The following is a 21029-nucleotide window of genomic DNA, read 5'->3' as shown; positions in this document are numbered from 1 at the left end:
TAATTAAATATATGTAATGATCATAATGTGTTGCTTATTTATGTTTTATGTAAACTTGATAATCATAATTTATCATATGACATACAAACAATACGTGTAAGAAATAATAGATAAATATTTTTTGTTTTTCTACCAGTTTGTCCTTACAAAAGATTCAGTAAAAAAATATTTTAATGAATTTAAAATCGTTTACAAACGCAATGAAATGAGGCAGTCTTTTTATTAACATGGGCTTTATAATTAATATAAATGTAAAATATTCGTGGATACGTTTGTTAAGTTTATTATGCATTGAAATTTTTAATAATAAGATCATTATCTGAGTTTCAAATTTATGCATTTTTATATATAATAATATATTTTATTATTTAACCCGTACATATAACTATAAAACATATTTCCATACATCATAATTTCATGAAGATATGTCAAGTTGGAAAGCATTTTAGATAACCAAAATTTTAAAGATTTTAATTTACTGCAGATTTATACGATTTTAATTTGAAATTTCACATTAAATAATACAATAAAAGCAGTTATTATTTCAAGAAAAACGAAAGAAAAAGAAATGTTAATTTATAAGAAGAAAGTTTGATCGAAACTCGTATAATTGAAACGAATTCATAACTTAAATGAAGTACAAAGTCTGAAGAAGTAATGAATGGTACAAATGCTTTTTACTGAAATGATATATATAAATGTATTTAGTACAGTTATAGTGATACTAGTGACGGTACGAGTACTAATAAAGTTATTGTTAACCCCAACGATTGCTGTATGGATAAATGTACAGATTTGTTATCCTTCAAGATAAAGCAAATGTAGGTTATAAATATCGGAGTTATCAATTTTATATACTGTATCCTTACCACGACTTTGAATCGTCACACTATACAGGGAGCGTTAACAGTCTTTCATTTATAGATCTTCAAACGTTATAGTATTATAGTAGATTATTGAATAAGAAACGTGAAACGTTTTGTTTGTAGTGTGACAACTCATACTTGTTCCAAATGTATAGTTAAAGATTTACCTCTTAGCATTCAATGGATTCACCGTACGGGTGCCGGGTAAATCGTGTTGCAGGGAGAGGAGCTTCAACAGTGCCTGGGACTTGCGACCCAGGTGTAGGATTATGTGGTCCCTATCTAAGGCGCGTTAAACGCTCACCTCCACTGTCCAAGCTCCTCTCTTTACCTAACCAAATTTGAAAAGGACCTACTACAGCTGCCTTCGAAGTACGTTCCAAGAATTAATTCTGGACAGTCCCAAGTCTTTTGGTAGGTTGCAGAGAGATTTAGCCTTTATATCTCTCGCTCCTACTTCCACCGCGTACAAATCCACGACGAACCTATTTCTAATAAGTTCATTGGTGAGCTCGTAATATTTATTGACCTTGATGTCAAGGTCTTTGGGGATGTTGGTTTTCCGAGGAACCGCAAGCTCTGTTATCACAAAGCGCTTTAAAATATCCTCTGGGATTTTGTATTGATTATCATACGTATCCATCATTACGGTTTAATCGGAAGCCGCTTTAAGGTTAGAGTAAAGTTTGACGTTTGATTTTGTAGCCCTATTGCCTTCTCTTACAAAACCTACTGTTCGCTCGTTTGTGTTTATTTCCCTTTGCGCTCTGGCTACCGAAAGACTAAGAGCTTCACGTACGATTTCCAGAAACCTATCGTGACGACGCGAGTATTGAACGCTATCCAGGAATAACCTACATCGCACCAACAAATGCTTAGCAGTTTTAACCTCCATAGATATAGCAACTTTTTTCGATGCCTTTACCCCATTTTACTAAATTACTCTGACCTGGAAGAGTCATTTAGAGCGCAGTGTCAATGGGATGCAAAAATCTCCTATGTGTAACGACTCGTTCTGCATCTCTAAACTCATTGCATGGATCTTATATTTAGCATTCTCGTCTTGCCGATAAAAGACTTCAATATATCCCTAGATTATCATTATTAAGATAATTAATCAGAAATTTATAATAATATATTTAATTCCCAAAAAGTTACATATCGTACGTGATAACTCCACATTCTGTGGAAATTCATATGAAAAATAAATGAATTATTCAAAATAAATGTAACTTAAGAATTTTATTCATTTATTAACAATAATCATAAAACAAGCAACGTACGAAACGTATTTGTGTTGAGAAAAAAATCTGTTTAATTTCATAAGAGCTAGTGATTAGAACATTTGAAAACATAAAAATAACATTCATATTTAATTATTATTTTGTGGCTAAAATAAATGACAGATCAATTTTAATAATGTCTTAAAAAGATTAATTTAAATTGTCTTTGACATATCTTTATCTATATCTTTGACATATATTAGCATAGCACACAATTCAAACACTGATTCTAAGAAGATAATAGCGGGAAAATCAAGTTTGATACTTTTTATTTTAATTTTGGTAAATTAAAAAGAAATTTTACTGACATTTGATATTTTTAATACGACATCACTTAATTACAATTAGAATTAAGGAACGCTATGAAATATATTTAGTATTTTAATATCACTTTAAAAAAATATATTGTACGAGCACTCTAGCTTTTAAACGACTCGAAACAAATCGGTAATTGAATGGGAGTATTTTAAAATGAAGAATTTTTTTTCTGATTCTGACAAACTAAAAATTATAAAGTAAAAACGCTAAGTAATTCCGTATTTAATATTAATTTTTGCTCTGTACATTGCAAAAGTAATTGAAAAGTAGAATATTAATAAGATACTTCTGTCAGGATCAGGAGCTCAGATTTCGATTGGCCTTCTCTTCCTATTGGCACCATTCACATAACGTTAGCAAAACAAACACGCCCCTATTCCACCTTCGCAATATAAACATTTCGAATAATTTGAACCAATTTTATCCAATAATAAAACTTGGGAACACGAACTACTGTTCAAAAGTTGTATTTTAATAGAGCAATCTAATATTGCTATAGACGAAAAATAATATATCAAAATTTATATTTCATAAACATTTTAGAAATAACTTTATTTTCATATTATTATAGCCGATGCTTATTTTATTTTTATCTTAAACTTTTACCATATTCTGTTATAAAACCTAAACAAACTTAAAATTAAATATCTATATTTTTAGAAGTAGTAAGTGCTCAAATTTCTGGTAGCTTTTTTAAGTTCATCAATCCTATCAAACTGATTGAGTACCGCTTAACCTTATTACAGAATTCGGAATTGTCTGTAGATGTTAGATACTTAAGTTGTTTTAAAGGAAATTCAATTGTAATAGAAATTTCAATCGACTTATCGAATATTAAATAAAAAAATGTTTTGCAAAAATTTCTAAGTCTTACAACCACATATAATTCTGGCATTAAAAAATCTATAATGAATCAATGAACCTTCAATCTATCCTGAACTAATCTTGCATCGAATTTTATCAAATAAATTCTTGTCTCAAAATTCTTAACACAATAATCCTTAATGGAATTATAAGACAAATCATATTATTCAGTAATTATTTAATACAATAATACAAAGTTATTTAACTGACAAAAATTCTTTCAAATAACATAAATTAAATATTGATTATAAGGTAAAGAGTAAATAACAGATCTTTGGTGCATTTTAAATTAAACACACTTAATGGATTGTTTGATATTATTATTCTTAGATGCATTTCCAGTTAAACAACCCTCAAAATATATCACTGAAATCTACCCGAAATCTGAAAACGTGGATAAATCTATTTGACGTGAATTTGAATTTTTCCATTTCTTCTTTGATCTTTTTCAGTTCGGATGAAAAATGAGAAGTTTCTAGATTGGACCGTGTGTTTGTCTCCCGAAATATATGAAATCTAGATTACTTCTATGTTACAGTGTTATCTATACGTTTTGTGTGTCTCTAAAGATTATTACTGAATACACTTACAATCAGATTTCTCGAATTCGTGTGAAATAAACGTGTATATTGTTGTAAATAATGTAACTGTGTATCTCAATAAACCGTTTAGATTGTTTTCTTACTCTTAAACCTGTTTTTTAAATATTTCTAAATTTCAAGCGATCACTCATATCCAAACAAATTAATCATATTCTTAAATTTCAAAGCGAACTAATCCAAGGAAAACTGATTGTTTGTCGTCAAAAAAAAGGAATGACTACCATAGAGCTGATATATGTTATTTGCAGCGCAAGCAAACCCACGATTAAGAATTATAGTAATACTTATAGGTACATAAAAAGTATGAAATATAATTTTACTATCTTCAATAATTGAAACGTCTTCAAAAAGATAAAAACTTAAAAAAACACTCAGTTCGAATGCTTGAAATAAAGTCTTCTTATTATTATTTAACATTGGCATAGTATATTTTTTCATTTGATTTTAAATTCTGAGAGTAACATAGATAATCTTTTCCGATTACCAAAATAAATCAGTTTATACTATAGCCTTGTCTTATTAAATCTGTGAATACAGTTCCGGTTTTAGGAATTAAGTATGCATGTTTAATACTGTTTTGTGAGACGAAACCTCTCAGCATTCAATGGATTCACCGTGCGGGTGCCGGGTCCGTCGGTCCATCATATTGGAAGTCACATTCGATCCGTGATCTAGATGATCTTTGTTTAGCTGTCGTAGATTTACCAGAAACACAGATTTATTTTGTCGTAGCAAATATATTATGTTGCATATATATAAATATAAATGTGACTTACAGCGGCTGCCAAGAGAACTGAAAGCAGTAACAGAGCCCGCGTCGCCATGGTGTCAAGGTGTCGCTGAAGTCATATTACTTTACGGCATTCTGAAACAAAAAATATTTTACACTTAAAATAAATTATATTATTATTCAATTCTTATATTTTATCAGTCTGTTTGACCGACCTTTCCATTATATTCTAGCAATCGTGGTCACGGGTAGATGAGATGATTTAAAATACGCGAAGTATAACCGAAAAACGTTATTTTATTTAAATGTATACTGGCGAGAGCCTTAATATCATTAACTATAATTTTATATTGAATGCTCACATATTTTGAGTGTTCTCAAAATAAATTTAAGTTCAACGATTTGGTTTCTATTCTCGAAACGGGCTCCTGAACTAGGGTTTACTTTTAATATTATAGTAGACATCTATACGCCGCAAATTATATTATATTTACTCATAAAATTGGTGGGTCTTGCTACTAAATGTATACCAAAGAAACATATATATATTTGTTTGTATTTCAGCTTTTAAATGTTTAAACAAATAAGAAAATGAATACTTTAGTCATCAAAAATAGCTAAGTAACGGGGATTCACTTTCAGAAATTCCAAAATCAAAAAACAGATGCAACTCGCCAACGATTTATTCTCCAAAAACATCAGCACAGAGCCCCACATTTCAAAACAAACGTTTATCACGGTTGACATATGCTCCTGTTTTATTGTACACAATCCTAAAAATATTCCCAATGTTACAGCTTTATATTAAACTATGGCCTATTTGTTTTTAAACTGTGACTTTAAGTCAAAAATGTCTGACAATTTAGGACTAAAAATATTATATGGGATGGACATGTGTGACAGTTTTTACAATCCTAAAAGCTGAATTCTTGTTGTTTAATATAATATTATGTGAATAATATAACAACATATTCAGGCATCGAAAAAATATCTAAATCGAGATATAAGGGTAAAGTTTCGTTTATATATTTTGCTTATCTCTAATGTAATAAAATTTATTTCTATAATCATGATGAGATGTAAGACTTTCGCCAGTATTCATTTAAATCAAGACGCAGACGAGATGTCCCATCTCGTCAATCTCGTCTACCCGTGATCACGGTTGCTGTAAAGTAACCGAAACTTCGGGGTTATGTATTTTTTTTAAATAATAATATACGTGTAGTAATCCGAATAATATTAGTTTCATTTATTCCTATAATATTTATGCAAGGGACCTACAAAAACTCTTCGCCAATGCCAGCGTCACAATTTAATACTCTTCAATAGTGGTTGAAATTGAATCTTTAAACTAAAAAATAGATTATTTTACTAAAATCTAAATAATTTCAAAACCAAAACATAATAATAAATCTATTTTTTCGGTACATTAATATTTACCAATTCAAATAATAAATGCGATTTCAAGATCACATCAAATAGTTATCTTATATCCTGCTAAGTAAATCACGGAAATACGTGACAATAATATGAATAGTCGATGAAAGTTATAAAAATTTATGAAAAATTGCGTTTGTTTATTCAAATAAATTTTAAATATCAAAAAAGGGGATGACAGCATTCAGGGTTTATCGTCATAGCACGTTCGGACCGGTTCCGACACGGTCCGCTAGACCCTAGTGACACGCGAGCCGGTCTAATGGACCACAGATGCAGGATTAATACATTTCAACGATCTGCCATAAAGCTGTTTATATGAATGTTTTATTAACAAAGCAAATAAATTTATGGTATCGGTTTCCAGAAATAACTCAGTAAGGTCATGAGAAATATACCTACTATTTTGTTTGTACAATACTTTTATTGAAAAACATGTTAAACTGCAACATACGAATTGCAAAAAAATATTTTTATTCTTATTTATTAACATATGTACAATTGTATCAAATTACATATTATTCCTTCCATAATATAGAGTTACCTCTGTTTTTGTTTGTACAGTACTTTAGGAAATGGCAAATCTATTTCTACTGATATTATATTATAAAGAATACAAATTGAAATACCGTGTATAGGCTGTATAATAAAAAGTTCCCGACAATGTAACGAATTCGGGTATTTGCTTCGGTGAAATATTGCGAGCCGAAGTTCCATGATAGATTGCGCTTAAATATTAGCTTTCCGCATAAATACACGGCATGAAGGAAGGTATTTTTATTATAAATACCTATTCTATGTTAAAGTAATGCGGTTTTAGAAAAGGAATTTGTATTATATAAGCCATAAGCTAAGTCCGCATACAGATAATTGCGTGCCTGCTAACAAAAATATTTATAATATAAAAAAGTATTAATGTAGCAAAAAAATCGATACAAACGTTAGCTAATAATTATAGTACACACAAACATACATACATAATACAGCTAATCTCAAGTCTGATAAAATTTTTATAATTATCCTCGAGCTCTTTATAGCCTTTGCAGGTTCTTGTTACCTTAGTTTCAAAGCAGACTTAAAGCCTTCGCTTCTTTTATGTTGCAAATAGGGGACAGTTGAAATTGCCTTCACACTTAATATATAAAAGAAGCCGTTATAAAAAATACTTTTTAAACTAAACGGTTTTTAAGAGTCATGAATTTTATTTATTTTATATATAAATATATTATACTGGGAACTACTATGTAGTTTGCTAATTACATTAAATGAGTTATATGTATTTAAGCATTTTAACAATGGAGAATACCAAAAACATTAGGATCTGCATCTAAATACTTTTCATTATAAAACCGCAATTATTTCTTTCAGCATAATATTATAAAATTTATCTTATTTAAGATATAAACCTAAGAAAAACACGGAGTCTAGTTTAGGATTTTAGGAAGACACGGTTTACACGTAATATCAATCGGGTCATTTGATCGTCTACGCTTATTACAGTTTTAAAAAGAATATATCTTACGCAAGATTTCGAGTTAAAGACTGAAAAAATACAAATACTAATATTCTACTAGTCAGAGCTTTAAATATTTATTGAAGTCAATGAAGTTGAACAAACAAAACTGGAAACCATGCAGTATCTAGCTATCAAAAAAAAATGATGGAATTGTTTCTAAAACAAAGTACAGTTACAAACAAGTCCTATCTTTATTTCATCCACGTTGGGAATACGTAAATTAACATATTTGAAGTTTTTTCTATGAATGAAAATCCCTATAAGAAGCAGCTATACAGATAAAATGATTAACATATGAAAAATATGATTACGTCATACTTCTTGTAATAATGTTTAAACTGGCACATGTTACAATTAGTTCGTTGTAATGGCGTTAAATATAAAAGTTGGTTTGAGGATAATGAGCACTGCTCTGATTCTCAGATGTCTTGACTAATTAGCCTACATCTCTACTTCCAGGACTCCCTAGGTTATTAATATAAACGTAAAATTATAATTACATTTTTTCTGTTAAACCTAACCTCACTTGAAAATCATGTAGTTTTCATCTCTTTCAAAGAAGAAGCTTCCAAAGAATCGAGACAAAAAAGGTTCTATGTATTATTATTATTATTATTACAATAGTGTTCACATATACATATATTGAAATTTGATAAAAACATCTCCTCCGCATTTGTATGTTACAGATGTTAAATGTAAAATATAGTTTTAATTTCAATATATTACTGCTTGATACGAAGATCACATTTTATTTTATTTTTATGAAATAGGAAATATAATGAAAACCATTTTTATATTGTAAAGCTAAATAAATATTACAAATGTTTTAAAAAAAGTGCTCGGCTATCGATATCAAAAAATGTTTATTTACTGACGGATACAAAAATACTCTTTTTGATGTTTGAATTCATATTTATATATATATATATATATTCTGATAAAATTATGGAAAACTCGAACTAAGCACCTATAATTTTTATGTAACATACAAATAGGCTAAACAAAGATTACTTCGAGTCTTAAATCTTTAAAGACTAACTTACCGTCCATCATGTTTGTCTTTTGCCAGCCATGCATATGTACGTGCTTTAATCTGTCAAAATCGATTTTTGGGACATGATATCCCGGACTATCCTGAATAAAACATCGTGATTAACGTTTTCGAAACCCAGGAATACGACATATCATGACAAAGCTATCTTTAATTTTTAAAGTAATATCTCTAAGACTATATCCAAAATATTAATCAAAATATAAATTTGTTTACATACACCAAGCCTGTATTTGAAATACATGATTTTGCAATTCCCAACTAAACTTCAGCTAAATATGACGTTCGAAGATCAAAGGGGCTCGAACAGCAAACTCCAGATTCATATGTAATAATAATAGTTTATTTTATATACTATAAACTAGAAGAAAGTTATAGTTAAATATACCTCCAAATAACTCTTTAATCTATCCATCAGTGTCAAAGTCATAGCCTCATAAATATGTTATATTTTTCTCACTCGGCCTATTAATTATTACCAAACAAAATGACGAACGTTTCAATACAAACAACTTGATTTATTATTCAGAATATATCCATCAATGTTAAAAGGAAAATAACAAAACAGATGAAAATAAATGAACGAAGTAGATTAAAGATGAAATAAGAAAATAGAACAATGTAATCGAGATTCAATTATCGTAACATTCGATCTTATCATAAAAGGAATCTTTCTCAGTAAATAAGTAATTGGGCTAATGAATTTTAGGTGATAAATGGTGTTCCCAGAATTAATGTCTGGAACAGAACTCGAAGTATAGACGTTTTGAAATTCAGAAAACGGAATTTATCAAATAAATTTTATTTGTTTGTAGTGCTTCTTGCCAGTTTGTTTTCAAATATTCATGTTTATGTCAAGTTGTGTCTCAAACGAATGTCCACCTTAGGGTATATCATTTATGTGCTTAAATGGATTGATGTCTAACGCCGTTTGATTACCAGCAGTATAAATCTAAATATAATAATTTATAATTAAAAAGCTACGTGTTTTTCGATACAATACCTAAATACGTGCAAAATATAAGTCACTCTTCTATAGGCGCATTTCCAATCAATGCGGAAAATCCTCTACAAATCGATATTGGCTTCGTTGTTAATATAAAAGTTTATGCTTTTTTCCCCATTTAATTATTTCGTTCGTTATTTCAAAGAGTTCCTGACTTCAATTCAATTAGTTGGCCTCTTTGATTTTTTTTTAATACCCGTCCCGTATTTAGCTTCGCGGATTTTGTTTTGTTTTATTAGATTAACAGAACAGGATTTTTAAATACATTTTAAACTCAGGACAATATTAAAACAAAAAACCTGTTAACTTAAGTCTGTTAAATATATATGTTTCGTATATCCACTCTTCTTAGAACAAAAATATGGTTGTTATAGGTCGATTAAGTTTTTGAGGGTAGTCATTAGTTAAATGAAGTTACATGGAAAATGTTGCAAAAAATTATCATATCGTCTCGGAACCTTAGTTCTCATTAAAAAAAACTTGAAAATTTTGGTCATTGCTTGAAACATTTAGTTTGTTAATGTAAGTCTATGTTAACTTTTATATGAACCTGGAACAGTTACCGTAAATCTATGAGCGTTTGTTTTAACGATAGTTCTCTCGTTATGGTATAGTCTAATGATTCTACTTGCTTGTTATAATATCGTTAAATGTTATTTTACGGCTTTTACTTCTAGTTTCAAACGGAACTGATTTTGTATTGAGAGTTTATGATAATATTATTTTGTCTACATTATGTGGAAGAAAATTTTATTTCATAAAATTCGATTGTAAATAACACATTAGGACAAAAACTATACTTATTTTTCATACTATCTTTCTCTTTCTTTTTCGCTTCCCTCTTTCTTTGCGCCTGTGTGTGTATTTGTATGTTTAAGTGACCTTATGTAGTTTTATGAACGTGTTTCTGATTTGGATTGATAAGGATTTTTGTTATCATTTTCATTATGGAAACAGACATATTACATACATAATCTGTTTTTGTGGATGACTGTTACCAGGTCATTTCGAAATATATAAATAGTTAAAATAAAAAGCCATAATAATATATCTGATAGATTTGAATAAAAAATGGTTTTGATTTATCCCAAACTTTCGTTTATTTTTTTAACAAATCTCGACGATATTGCGAAAAAATTCTAGTTACACAAATAATTAATGGCAATGTGTGTTGATAATGAAATCCTATTTTATATGCATATCTAAAGTTATCCAATGAAAACACTTTTGAAATCTATACGAATACGTACGAATACGAATACGAATGAAAGCAAAGGCGAAAACTACTCAAAAAAAAAACAAGTAAGCCCTCCTCATCAGTGTCATATAAACACTGATACGCTATCTGTAAAGCTTTTACTGATTTATTTTCTGTACTGATTAGGATATTGACACAATAAATGGTGTGATAAAAGATTTCAAAGATAAAGCACACAATAAAAGCAAACTTTTTTATCAGTAAAATGGCAACAATACACTTATAGCGATATTATTTTAGGATCCAGTGTCAAGCTCATTATCATATATTAACTAAAGTTATCCAACAGTTTTACTTACAATATATATATATATATATATATATATATATACATATCTGTCTCCACGCACAAGCATATTGTTTTCAGTTTAATCTTCCTAAAGTCAGATAATTTTTAGTATAATTTAACTAAGGTGAGTAAGGTTAAGCCTTTAACGTCAAAATTAAAATATATAATACAAAAAATAATATTAAGGCTTTCATTGAACGTTTATATATATTTATTCTTTCAAATATATAAAGTATTCGAAATAATTTTCATTCAAGGGAAAATTGCATTTATATTAAAATGGACCTCTTAATTGAAATTTTAAAATGAAATTTCAGCGTACAAAATATTTATAATATGAGAACAGCACTGGCACGTTATATGTGATATTGTGTGTACATGGAAACTATGAAACTTAAAGTGTGTCCGTTATTAAAATTCTTTTAACTAAGTTTACATATATAAAAAATAGAAAGTAAAATTCTCATACTTTTATAATTTTAAACGTCTGACAAACCTTATGGAATATAAAAATTTAATGTAAAAAAATATATATATTTTTTTTTATAATCTACATATATTTTGGAAGGAAAACCTGATGTCAAACAGTAGTGTTCTGATAGCGTGACGTTTTCGCGTGATCGTTTACGAAAGTTCTATACTTTAGCGACTAAATCTGAATTGTTTTGGTTTATAAATGCGATCCTTCCTTCGTCATTCATGTATTATTCTGTGATTGCTACAAAAAGAATACGGTAATAGGCTTCCACTGTGTATACAGAATGACTCACAGCCTAGTTTTGAGAGCATATGTATATGATAAAAAAATTATTTACAAAGATATAAAACGTAAAAAGTGTTGGACGTATTAAACTTTTTCCTTCTATATTCTAAGTTTTATGAAAGTTGAAAATATTATCTTCCATTCAAGTTATGTACCAAAATTAAGGAAAGTGTAAGATAATGTAGCGATATTTTTCTTGTTATTTGATGATAAACTAGGATATAGCACGCAGGATTAAATGTTAAACTATCTGTAGATGTATATCTAGAAGAAATGTAAAGAAAAAGAAGAAATGATTATACTAGGGCCTTTAAGTGTTCACAGCCATTCAATGGAGACGGAGATAGTGTGAGGAATATTAAGTGTTATAAATTGATAAAATGTATTATTGATTTTGAATTTAAGGCAAAGTGTTTCAGTTTCAATCATTTAGTATATCAAGAGATTAGATTTCGTAATATTTTCTTAAAAAAAATATATTTAAAAATTCTCAGAACCACCACCTGAATATGTTGATATCCTTGAATTTCCAATACTTGAAGAGATTTTCCGGGATCCGTTGAATGCTTTGTACTAGTTAGAGAAACTTTATAAAACTTATACAGAACCCGATGGGTCCTCTATTAGATCTAATATTATGTTCATTTAAAATTTATTCATATTTTTTATAAACCATCTCTTAAGTAATTAAATGCATTCGCTCAGAAAATTCAACCTGAATCACTTTATAAAATTATCGCTTAACCTAATGGCCGTACCGGTTAATTTAGTCCGTAATGCTGTTATGAAGGCTAAGTAATATGACGTCATAAACGCCGTCATGACGTCACCAACCGCCTGGAAGGTAGGTGTGTTAATTAATAAAATATGAACTTCAAATGTTAAATAACATCTTTATTTATTTGTTTTCCAAATTTTTATAGCTTTTTCCTTGTTATATCTCATTTTATTTGATATCAATTACATTACTTATACATAAGAAATAAGACTGTAACTGCTAACACTTAACTAATATAAACTTTTAATTCATCCTTGTTTCTGTCACCCGAGTTGTTCCGAATAAGGATTATTTGTAGCCTGTAGGACCCTCTTAAGTGTTAACAACCCCGCTTTAAGCACCCCAATTTATATAGCCTTTTACCAAAATTATTCTACACTTTTCCTGCTAACGCCGCTTTGAAGCATGTTAAGACTATTGACTTATTTTGTCATGTGTTAGACGCCATAAAAAACGCTGTTCTTCCTTCAATTTACTATACTTTCTTATTGATTAATATAATATAATTTACCTTCATTGTTATTGTTTTTTTTTGTTTGCAATTATATCTATATGTATACGACCTTTTCGAAGACATAAAGAAATATATATGTATATATTTTTTAATGAAGTAACATCCATGTTGTGTTTAAAATATTCAACTTATTGTGAAAGCCTTAGCAATAAGATGGAAAAAATTGAATAACTACAAAAAAAGCAATGTTTATATATGTTACGTGTACTTTTATTACTTATTTAAAATGTATGAAAAAGCAAAATATGAAACCCAAAACATAAATAACTTTCTTGGTGACATATGTTGTTCGTCATGAAGTTAGATTTGAGTTTGGAAACTTTGGAATTATAATAAGAAGAAAAAATCCACAATATCAAGTTTTCATCACAATACAGACAATTTCACAATATAATAAATTGACCTTGACATACATTGTATTAGTTATAAAATATGTATGTGACTGTTTGTTCGTAGAAATTTGCAAAAAAAAATCATGAAGATTTATTACAATTCATTTTTTTTATTTTAGCTTATGGGGTAAGAAAATTTCTAATAATATTTTTTTTTTTCTAGTATACTTACAGATTTGAAAACTTAAAAAATTGTATAACTTTGGCCATACTCTATGTGTATCACTATAACAATTGTATATTAAATATTTGTCACATATAAAATATGCATATATGCGTAAAACAGCGTTTAAATGAATCAAAAATATGCAAACCATAGATTATATTCTGGATCGAAGCCAGACAGCACCATCTGCCGTCGAACGTTGATTGATACATTTAATGAGCTATGTGATTTTACAGCTTGATGTTACAAGCAATGGCTTAATATACAGCTTCATATAAACAACACTATCCGCTTGATTTAGATACGCAACTACAGTATTCCAAGTTATAATTATTTATATTATTATATTCTCCACACGATCCAAATTTTTTCAGACGTTTTAATGAAAACAGGACAGTATTGTTATTTAAGCTTTAATATTTATATCATAAATTTATGATGAATTACTCAGAGAAAAATTTAATAATTCCTACTTGAGATGATTACATCGATATTATTGTAAAAGGAGCCCAGTTTACCAACAATTATGGCTATGGAGTCACATGATATGTTTTGATACTGGATTAATGTAATTAGAAAAAAAGAAAATACAACAAAAGAGAAGAATATGAAGAATTATGACAAGTTCCCTCACACATCGTATACCGACAGATTTTACTTTAGAAATTTATAATAATTCCTAACACCAAGTTCGCAATTTAATAAAAAAAACTATTTTGTTATTTGTATTCGGTCGCTAAAATGCTGAATTTGAAAAACATTACCTTGAAAGTGTTGTTGGAGCAGCGGAAAATCTGAAACAATTAAATGTGCTTATAACATAATTATTTACTGAATATGTAAAATTGTAAGGTATCTTTATGATGGGATCGTGACTGGCAAACAGGTACTGAATATTAGGGCTCCGGCCTGAAGTGAGCGCGTGACGTCGCATTTTATATCCCAGGTCATAAACATAACCTGGGCTAGTTCATAGGCTTATTTAAAAAATTACGTTACCAGAGTGTACTTCCGAATGTATACGATGAATGAATGAAAGAAAAACATCGAACAAATTGTATTAATTTTATAATATTAAATTGTGACAATAATGATTCATTTGTGATGCTCTTTTATTACATTTAATATCCTGTTTAAATTGAAACAAACATTTAGTAAACAAGTAAGGGTTGTAACGACTTATTGTTCAACATTTCCCGCTTCAGCCTATGTATGTGTACATATAAAAAGAAATTGCACCCGGTTTTGGCTCTCATCAATCATAAAGTTCATTATTTATTTCATATTATTTTTTTCGTCATAGAAATAGCTATCGTAAAAAAAATAAAAAATGACATATGCGAAAGTAATTACTTCCTTTTTTGGTAAACATTTTGTATTATGATTTTCTGTCATTGTTATTACTTCCTCATATTTACGTGTGATAAGGAATTAATATATTTACGAAAAAATTCAGGTACAAGTCCGTTATAAGAATTTGGTAGTGATTGCAAATCTTTGAGATAGGATATATAACATAAACTCAGAAACTCCTGAATATATTTAAATAACTTGGACGTTAGAATAAGACTTAAATGAAAAGAAGGAAAAGTAATTTTATATAATACTCATCTGACTGCTTTAAAATTTAGCATGCCTAAAGTTTGAGCTACAAAGACGTACTTACGTTACGTAATTAAATAAATATTTCGCCAAGAAAAATTTCTATAATATATAAGTTGGTACAAATAAAAAAATCATGTCAACGACAACTTAGTGAACTAATTCTATAAAAAACTTCCCTTGAAAGAGTGATCTTAAGTGTTCCTCCATTATAGCTATGTAACCTCTTTGTACAAAGTGGCCATGTATCTGGGTCACTGAGTCTCAGACTTAACGACAACTTTGCACGTGAAATCGGCATATTACGCACATGCATGCATGACCTCAATTTTGGACATAAGCTTAGGACATATTCGCATTGATTCAGTTTAATGCTAAAAAAATTTAGGAACGGTCAAATAATCAGACAAAGTATACGTAGATCTAGAATCAAATAGCATTTACAATTTTTTCAATACTTTTACACTATGCGGAACAAAATTTGGGTGTGTATTTCAATGATTCACAGCGTAACAGACAAAAGATTGCGCAAACCCATTTCAAACGTTAACAGTTTTGTTTACATTTAACTCGAAACCCTAATAGTAAGTTTTGAAAAGCCTCTTTGGATGAAAAATCGTAACATGAATACAAATTTAATAGGATTGCAAAAAGTCTATTTAAAATAGTTTTGAAGAATCTTCACATACAATTCAATAACAAAGCCATTTGCTATAGATTATGCAGTCCATCAAGACGCCACTGCTTACTCTTTATGTTCTGTCTAAAATAACTCGAGATATTTTCTCTTTTAAATCTTAAAAGGCGGTGAAGCTTCTTTTCATTAGATACATTAAATACTTATGCATAACGAGTATTTGAGATTAATTGGCTTATGTATTTAAAACTCAATAGACAGGTTTGAAACCTCGGTGAAGACCCAACGTGGACTTTTTAGAAGTTCAAAATAACTGGGGGGCCATGTACTTGTATGTTTTAGTAGGAATTTAGCTATAACCAGTGGACACCTCCTATTCCAGATAACTAGCCAGCAGTAGTAATACTATTAGTAGTTCTGAACCTCGCAGAGGACAAGAATTAAGTTACAATTACAGTATTCGTATAAGCGACGAAAGAGAAAGAAAATGTTTCTGAACCTATCATAAACTTGGAAATACTTTGCATTGCAAAAGAAAAGAAACAAAAAATATTTGTTTCATATTAGTGTCCCAGAATAGAGTCAGTCACTTTATAATTACACAATTCATCCAAACCGAAACTTTTGAATATATTAAAAAGCTGTTAATGAGATTAAAAATGACTGAGCATTTTAATATTTGGTATCAAATTTCGTTGAAAGTGTACAGATGATTGCATAGGTGAATATCACGACCTTGAGGTCACGTCGTGAAGCCATTGTATAACTTTACCATCAAATTGAATCGTTAAAACCAAACAATGGACGATTATTTATAACAACTTCATTACTTAAATTGAACTATATTTAACCTTTAGTTATTATATCGTGGAAATGGAATCTCACGAATTCGATTTTAATATTCGTATTATTTAACTTTTTATCATTGTCACTAAGTTACTTCCAAAAATAGTTATAACAAATGAATGTCTTAAATTTCTGTAATAAGATCTTTAATTTAATTAAAAATAGGCTTTTAAGCTCAAAAATATTTGGATGGTTAAATATTGATTATATTTAGAACTAGGTACCAGTCCCGCTTTCGCACGGGCTCTTTCGGAAAAATATAGAACGGCCTATTTAATTTTGAGAATTATTAAACTTATATTATGATAACTTTCAAATGGTAATGGTACGCCCAATTCAAATGATTTAAAGACACTGATGTAGGCTTGCTCGAAAACAAAGTAATTTATTTTGATAAGACTTAATACCATATTTATGTAAATAGCTTGCCAATAAACGCTTTAGGAATGCCAATTTTTAAAAGTTGTAAAAAGGATATAGTATGTTCTGCTTAAGGAATAGACAAGCCACCGCGGACTTTTCTGTAGACTTATATAAGATACACAATTCCACCATATATTATTTTGTTATATCTCAAAGACTTTAGACTTTAGCAGCGTTTTCGCTAAAAGTTCTCAGACGGCTCATGTTTTCCCGTCATCTTCAACAAATATCGTTAATGTACACACAAGTAAAAACAAAAACTTAACAAATTATATACTATAACATTCCTCGACATCACGCTAACGAGTGGTGATAACTGTTTGATAATCGGTGCAGTAGATTTTCCCTTTATCGCGTACAGACAGATAGTCAGTCGCGGCGATGGACTTTGTTTTATAATATGTATATATATTAATGATATTGATGATTGACGATTATATACACTCATAAAATATGCCACAATAATTATTATATTTATTTTAAAACATCTGTAAGATTACAATCTGGCAGTTTGATAGCTCTAGCAAAATTTTTATACCCCTTATTAACCTCACCGAGCAGTGGTGGCATAACCACAAGCCCAGCCGGGAAACTGGCTGGAAGAGGCTCCAGCATGCCTTGGGGTCTAAATAGCGTCAAAAGATGCTGGTGCAGAAAGCAAGCGGATACCACTGCAACTATCTTCCCAAGAAAGTCATCATGAATACGGATTACTGATAAGTGATGACCACAACGAGTCTACAAAAGACTCTTGTGTCGATGAAGAATATTATAAGAAAGATTACAAATTTTTAATTGGGTTTATATTATAGATGCAACAAAAAGAAATTGAGTAAAAGGAGATTTACACAACTTATTAGATATATTATTAGCAAAAATTTTATTCGTTTTTCATAAACAAATAAATATCAAGGTGAATAAATATTACGAGCTCTCAAACGAACTCACTCGAAATAGTTTCTTCGTGGATTTGTACGTGGTAGTAGTTGGAGCGAGAGGTATAACGATAAAGTATCTCTACAACCTACTAAAAGACTTAGACCCGTCCAGAACTAACATCAATTCATGTTTGGAACGTACTTAGAAGGTAGCCCTAGTATTTTCTTTTCAAATTTGGCTAGGTAGAGAGAGGGGCTTAGACGGTGGACGTCAGCGTTTAACGTTAGATAGGGGCCCCATAAACCTACACCCGGGTCGCAAGTCCCAGGCACTATTGAAACTCCACTCCCCGCAACGCGATAAATACGGTTATTGATAAATCAAATAATAAATTTTAACATAAACACTTATTCATCATTAAACGACATCATAACAAATATCTGATTTGATAAAATAATTCAATAGTAATATTCATATATTATACATACTTTACTAATTCTACCATTAAGTGATCTGCGTTAATCGTCGTATCAATCAATCTTCAGAAATATAACTGAGATTTAGGTTGAGGAAAAAAGTCAGCAGATAGCGCTAATGACGGTGGAGTAAAAGCTCAGATATTGATACACTTAATCATTATATATTATCTTAATCATAGAAATGCTATAATACGATTGGAAATAATTGTTAAATTCAAATAATGAAACCTCTAAGATTAACTTTATCAATATTTTCAGAGATGATAACCTTACAGATAATATATATACTTATATGTGTGTGTGTGTGTGTTTTTTTATGACGCAATTTATTCAGAAAATCGCAGCTATGTTAATAGAGTTTTATATAAATAAAATTTTAAAATTATTACATAAACGGTAGAAATAAATCAAACGGTATTGACGAAATGTACAAAAACATTTAACGTACAGAATAACTTATAAAGAACATCTCAATAATAAATTAGTATATATTAAAACTGAGCAAGTAAAAAACAAGCGTTACCGAGAGGCCCAAAACTTTGCCGAATAAAATTTTCCGCACGTAATTTTGTTAACAAACCTAATTACCCATGCAGGGTTCAGCGGAAGTGGCGAATTCCCACAACATCCTGCAGCAGTATCGTACGTGTGCTGGAGATCTTAGCACGTAAACAATTTATGTATCGGAAATAAAATTATGCTTGTGCAAATTATATTATTTTCTTTCAAATTACATATTTTTCGGCGGCGTACAGCCATACTATTTTGACATAATTTTTTAAATTTCTCACAGTTGTTTACTATGAGGTTAAATGAAGCTATCTTATTAAAAATTCGGGTCAATAATTATTATATAATTCTGTGGTCTAAATAGAGAAAGCTTTTTACACTTGGATGGTTACCAACTGTTACCAGATGGTTGGTTAGATGGATGGATGAATAAAATAATCGTGAATAAACTATGCCTTGTTAAAAAATCACACAAACAAGTATAATTTGATTGAGACTAATAATACTATGAAAAATAATATTCCAACACAAACAATAATTCCGTCTACAAATCATGTCGGCATCATTTAGTTTTGAATACTCGATTAATTAAATTAAAACAAACTAACTAACAATGTACATAAATTTGCATGCTGATTGACGAATTCGTGTGTTGGTTTATTTTAACGCAGATTAAATCTGTTGTTGACTTAAAAATATATTAAATCAACTAGCAGACAACACGAATTACACAAAAAGCTCATCTTTTTATACACTAGTTTTATTTACTTTCATTTAAATTAAAGGTTAACAAACAAGACCACCATATTAGGTTCTTACAATCTGTGATGTCTTTCAAATAATATGTAGAATAAAAATGAATTTCGTAAATATAATAAATAAATATAATAATAAAATATAAAAATATTGCAAACATTTCGTAATATTCATATATAAACAATTATGCCTTCATCAAATAAATGAAAAGTAAATAATAGTTCCGGTACAAAAAAGTTATTTTATTACGGAATATTTATAAATTTATTTTGTTTTTCTTTGGTATTTTATTAAGAACCATAATTATTTACGACCGTCCAAGGCCGTAAGATCGTATAAATAAGTACAATTGCCCTTAACTTCGTATGGAGGCGTCGGAATCGATATCGTCCAACAATCTACCAATTAAATTGAAAGGAGTAACGAGAGACCACAGATCTATTATAGTTTAGAATAGAAAGATTTTTTACTATTTAAAAATATATAAAATAAGGTTATAGACTACAAATGCAGCTTTTTTTCCAATTATAAAATTAAAAAAAAACTAAATATAATTTAAATAGCAAATTACGAATTTTTGTTAATCGAATTAAAAAAAAAACTCCTTGATCATTTCGTGCTTTTGAAAACGCCAAATTTTAATTTTTCATTGAAAACCATTTTAGCTCATACAAATATAAGAAATAAATAAAAAACGAAAAATGAGAGTGTTTATAATTCACCTCTATGTATTCGTAGCTCTGTAACTTCAATACATCAAAATGTAGTCACAATCGAAGCGGCTAATTAAAATACATGACCCATTTAAGTGCTGAGATTTAGTGTACCATTTGTAAATATAATTTAAAGAAAACAATATCGTTTGTTTACTTAAAGAATTTACATAAAAAAGTAACTTAACTTTCTTAAAGATGCAACATTAAGATTTCCGACATACTCGATCATAAAATCTGAATAATATATATACACACACACTTATATACATATATATATATACGTATAATATTATCGCAAAATGTAAATATCCGTTGACAAACTATGAGAATTTTTCGTAATATTTTACT

The 21029-nt window shown here is 29.1% G+C and overlaps 1 protein-coding gene across 7 annotated transcripts in view; it reads right to left on the bottom strand.

The window, feature by feature from the left end:
• The window catches only part of LOC116773705 (protein madd-4), a 197792-nt gene that overhangs the window by 75152 nt on the left and 101611 nt on the right, over positions 1-21029 (bottom strand). For 6 of the 7 annotated variants that reach the window (XM_061528818.1, XM_061528822.1, XM_061528821.1 and 3 more), the window contains exons 2-3: positions 14598-14627; positions 4710-4798 (exon numbers count right to left, since the gene is read on the bottom strand). In XM_061528818.1, the coding sequence (XP_061384802.1) occupies positions 4710-4757 (48 nt within the window). In that variant the 5' untranslated portion in view covers positions 4758-4798; positions 14598-14627. The remainder of the gene's footprint in view (positions 1-4709; positions 4799-14597; positions 14628-21029) is intronic. The other variant, XM_061528819.1, reaches the window with a different exon arrangement.

The sequence above is a fragment of the Danaus plexippus genome (assembly GCF_018135715.1).
Source record: "Danaus plexippus chromosome 22 unlocalized genomic scaffold, MEX_DaPlex mxdp_33, whole genome shotgun sequence".
NCBI lineage: Eukaryota > Metazoa > Arthropoda > Insecta > Lepidoptera > Nymphalidae > Danaus > Danaus plexippus.
Note: the sequence above shows the minus strand (reverse complement) of the source record. Positions and strands in the feature narration are given on the sequence as shown.